Source organism: Pagrus pagrus, assembly GCF_965226575.1.
Source record: "Pagrus pagrus genome assembly, chromosome: 21".
Lineage (NCBI taxonomy): Eukaryota > Metazoa > Chordata > Actinopteri > Spariformes > Sparidae > Pagrus > Pagrus pagrus.
Window position 1 is genome coordinate 22,730,132 of NC_140208.1, and position 4,083 is coordinate 22,734,214.

A 4,083-nucleotide genomic window follows, 5' to 3' on the forward strand; every position below is an offset into this window, starting at 1 on the left:
ACATCAGACTTTCTCAATGTGCGTCCTTGTCTGTTAATGTGTCCTTGTGAAGCGTCATCCTCTTTCTCCTTTCTACACTGACTGATCTGGTAATTAAAATGAGGCCCTCAGGCCCACCTGCCGCATCCCGCCTTGGTGCACAAGTTTAACCTGACATACATGTTTTGCCAGTAGAGTGACAGAAATCCCTATAAAGGTAAAGACAAGACAGTCTATCTGATACTAACTACAGGGAATCTGCGTTCAGGAGGAATCTGTGTTCTCTCTGAACTATGACTGAAGCTGAGTTATTCTTCATGTACAAGGGGACGTATGTCCTTCATGGAACGCACACTCCAGAGACTCTGAAATACTTTGAGGAGTTTTCTTTTCGGCCAGATGATATCATCATTGCAACATATCCCAAGTCAGGTACGCAGTTATCCTTACTTCTCTAATGTTTGCATATATACTATGTAGTCCAAAGTAGAAATAAATGGAAATACTTGAATAAATCCAAGTACCTTAAAAATGAAAAATCTCCTTAAGAACAGTTTAACAGGGACTTTCTTAATTTGTAAAGATATCTATTAAGTGTTCTCTCTGAACTATGACTGAAGCAGAGTTATACAGCGTGTACAAGGGGATCTATCTCCTTAAAGGAATGCACACTTCAGAGACTCTGAAATACTTCGAAAGAGTATTTCATATATATATATATATATATACATATGTGTGTGTGTGTGTGTGTGTGTACATATATATATATATGTGTGTGTGTGTAGGTATATATATATATACTGTATATAGATATATATAGTAACTACACAGTAACTATATATATATATGCATACATAGTTACTGTGTAGTTACGATTAAAATGAGTACATTTAGATAAATAAATGGAGTAAAAAGTACAACATTTACCAGGTTGAAAACGACTGCCGTTAATTGCATTAACAATGTATTGGACAGTCACATAGTATGTACATATGAACTGTTTTCCTAATGTTTGTGTACTTCAGGAATAACATTTAAACATGAACTACAAAGTATTTTAAAAAAAACACATTTGCGTGTCTTTATGTTGTGTTATTTCACATGACTTTTCATGAGTAAGTTGTTAACATTTAACCATCACTATTGCATTTCTAACTGCAGTGCATTTAATGGGAGGAGTTAAAGGCAGTCTGAGCACTACACTAAAAACCTGTAAATGCAAACTACCTCAGTACCTGTAGATCTAAACCATATCAATCATCTGTTAATACTCATTACTAAAAACATTGTAATACTTCATTACAATGGTACATTTTCAGTCACCAAATGACTATTTTATTCCATTTAAACTGGATGTGAACATAAGAAAGAATACTGGACACGAACAAAGGCGTACAACATCTAGCTTGTTAATTTGATTTGGAATGATTTATTCACTGTTGGACCCTGTTGAAAGTCTGAAGGAGGCTGAAATGATAAACAAGTCAAAGAAATTCTCCTGTCCTGCTCGCAGGTACGACATGGTCACAAGAGATTGTCCCTCTGATAGTCAGTGGAGGTGATCCGGCCTGTCTCCAGTCTCCTAACTGGGAGCGTGTCCCCTGGCTGGAGGAATGCCAGAAATTTTCCCTCAACCTTGAAGAGAGGCCGTCTCCACGACTGTTTACTACACATGTACAGTACAACATGATGCCACCATCTTTCTTCCAAGTTAAGCCAAGGGTAAATCTGCCATGAAGTTTGTCATTGATTATTATCATCATTCTTTTCATTGATGCACATTCTACCTTTGGTGTCATACAAACAGCCATGTTAATGATGAATGTGACAACATCATTCCAGGTCATCAATGTCATGAGAAACCCCAAAGATGTGTTCACATCTGCCTTTCACTATTTTGAGAAGGCCTCCTATCATCTCAACCCAGGTCCACAGAGCGAGTTTCTCCACAAGTTCCTTGATGGAAAAGGTTGTTCTCAAACTCATTTCAATATATTTACTTCTTATCATAACACACAATAGAGTAAGTGACAGTAACCTGAACTGCATTTCACTGATAGATGGAGTCACCCTCCTAGTATCACCAATAATGTTCAGTCATGATATTGTAGTGTTTGTGATTTTCTTTTTCTTCTAGTTCTCCATGGCTCATGGTTTGATCATGTGAAGAGCTGGCTGAATGCTGAGGATAAAGAGCACATGATGCACATCTCCTATGAAGAGATGATAATGGTGAGACTTTTAACAATGCCTCAAGGTTTGGGCAGTGTGCAGTGGTAGCCTAGAGGTTAAAGAAGCAACGTGTGACTGGAGGTCTGGTGGTTCAAATCCCCAGATAGACAGGACTAATGTGGGTGGGGAAGGCAGTGCTTGCCCCTCCCTCATTACCACTGAGGTGCCCTTGAGCAAATCCGTTAACCACAACTGATCCAGTGGAGCTGCTCAGTGGCCTGAAGATCAGACTGTGGCTGAGCTGAACTCCGAGCTCTGATTCTCCACTTGTCCAACAGTGAAGTCCTTTTCCTTTGACCTGTTCTGCCTCAGTGTCTGCATTTGGGTCCTCGATCCTACTGCAGAAATGTTGTCCTGATGATGGTGCTAGATAAAAGGTCTGGGGGGTCAAAGATTTTACAATTTATCCTCTGGGGACAATCGCCGTGTTTCCATGAAGCATTTTGATGAATATCACATTAGAAATTATACAGAAACGGCAAAATCCCCCAAAACTTTGTACGCTCGCTTGGGGTGGATTTTGTCTTTTGTGAATCAGTTAATGCACAAAATGTTTGATGGAAACAGATTCACTGAAAAAACTCTGAGCTTACAGCTTGTCATGCTCTGACAAAATGAAGCTTTATGTAGCTAATTCATTACTCAAAAAAGTTAATGGGAACGCACCAGATTCACATTTTGATTTGCTTGATTTTTTGCAAACTTTCAAAAGTTTGCAAAAAAATAGCTTGACACTTTATGGAAACATGGCTGTATATATCTGTATATTTCAGTGCAATACTTGTTGAGATATATTTCCGCCTGAACCAATGTGGTGGACCGACCCACAGACATTGTCATCAAGAGTCTTTCCACCAGTGTGGCTAAATGTAGCCCTGAACCCATAAAATCCTCTGATAAGAGATGGTTTGTTTCTGTTTATTGCAGGACCTGAAGGACTCTGTGTCCAGAATCGCTCAGTTCTTGGAGATACCTTTGGACGATGAGGTGATCGAGAACATAGCAGACCATTGTCTGTTCAAGAACATGAGGACCAACAGCTCAAACTTCTCTATGGTTCCTCCTGAAATGAAAGGCGTGTCTAAGTCTGAATTTATGAGGAAAGGTGAGTTTCAACAAATAATGCGTACAGTATACAGTCCTATTTCATTTCCACTGTTATTGGGAAAAGCATAGAGCCAAACACACTATCTTTATGAAATATAGAACATTACATAAAATCTGTATTTGAAAATAGGGCCACACGTCGTTTCTACAGTTGCACTATGATCATCTTGCATGTTGTGTTTCAGGAACTACTGGAGACTGGAAAAACCAACTCACTGTGGCAGAAGCAGAGTACTTTGATGCAGTTTACAAAGACCAAATGAAAGATGTCAAATATAAATTTGCATGGGATTAAGACACACATCATGAAAGTCATTCCACCATACAATGATGCACAGAAACCTGTAAAGATGATGCAGTTGATTATTGTTCACTGAGATGTTCTGTATGGTTCATGAGGTCTGTGGAAGCAGCAGAGGATCTGAATACTTACAATGAAATTACATTAAAACCAACAACTTCATGTCAAGTTCTCTTATTATCCTTGAATGTTTTATCTTTCTCGTAGACAGATCAATAGAGTTCAAAGCAAGATGTCAAATATACATTCATATGGGATTACAATTTATATATATATATATATTTGCTATATTGATCACACTAATAGTCAAATGTATAATCACCTTTTTAGGTCATTAAAGTATATTAAGTATAAGTATATAACCATATATATTCACCAATTCCCATCACTTTGGCAAATCAGTCTAATTTTCTAACAAAGTTCTGGGCAGACTGGTTATAAATTAAGCAGAAACCCCACTTCAA

The 4,083-nt window shown here is 38.1% G+C and overlaps 1 protein-coding gene across 1 annotated transcript; it reads left to right on the top strand.

The window, feature by feature from the left end:
• Positions 1 to 255: 255 nt before the first annotated feature.
• On the top strand, positions 256 to 3,781 carry LOC311250013 (sulfotransferase 2B1-like). The gene is made up of 6 exons (XM_084341503.1): positions 256 to 411; positions 1,493 to 1,701; positions 1,822 to 1,948; positions 2,117 to 2,211; positions 3,139 to 3,316; positions 3,504 to 3,781. The coding sequence occupies exons 1-6, from the start codon at positions 273 to 275 to the stop codon at positions 3,611 to 3,613; spliced, it is 858 nt and encodes a 285-aa protein (XP_084197629.1). The 5' UTR covers positions 256 to 272; the 3' UTR covers positions 3,614 to 3,781.
• The last annotated feature ends 302 nt before the right edge of the window (positions 3,782 to 4,083 follow it).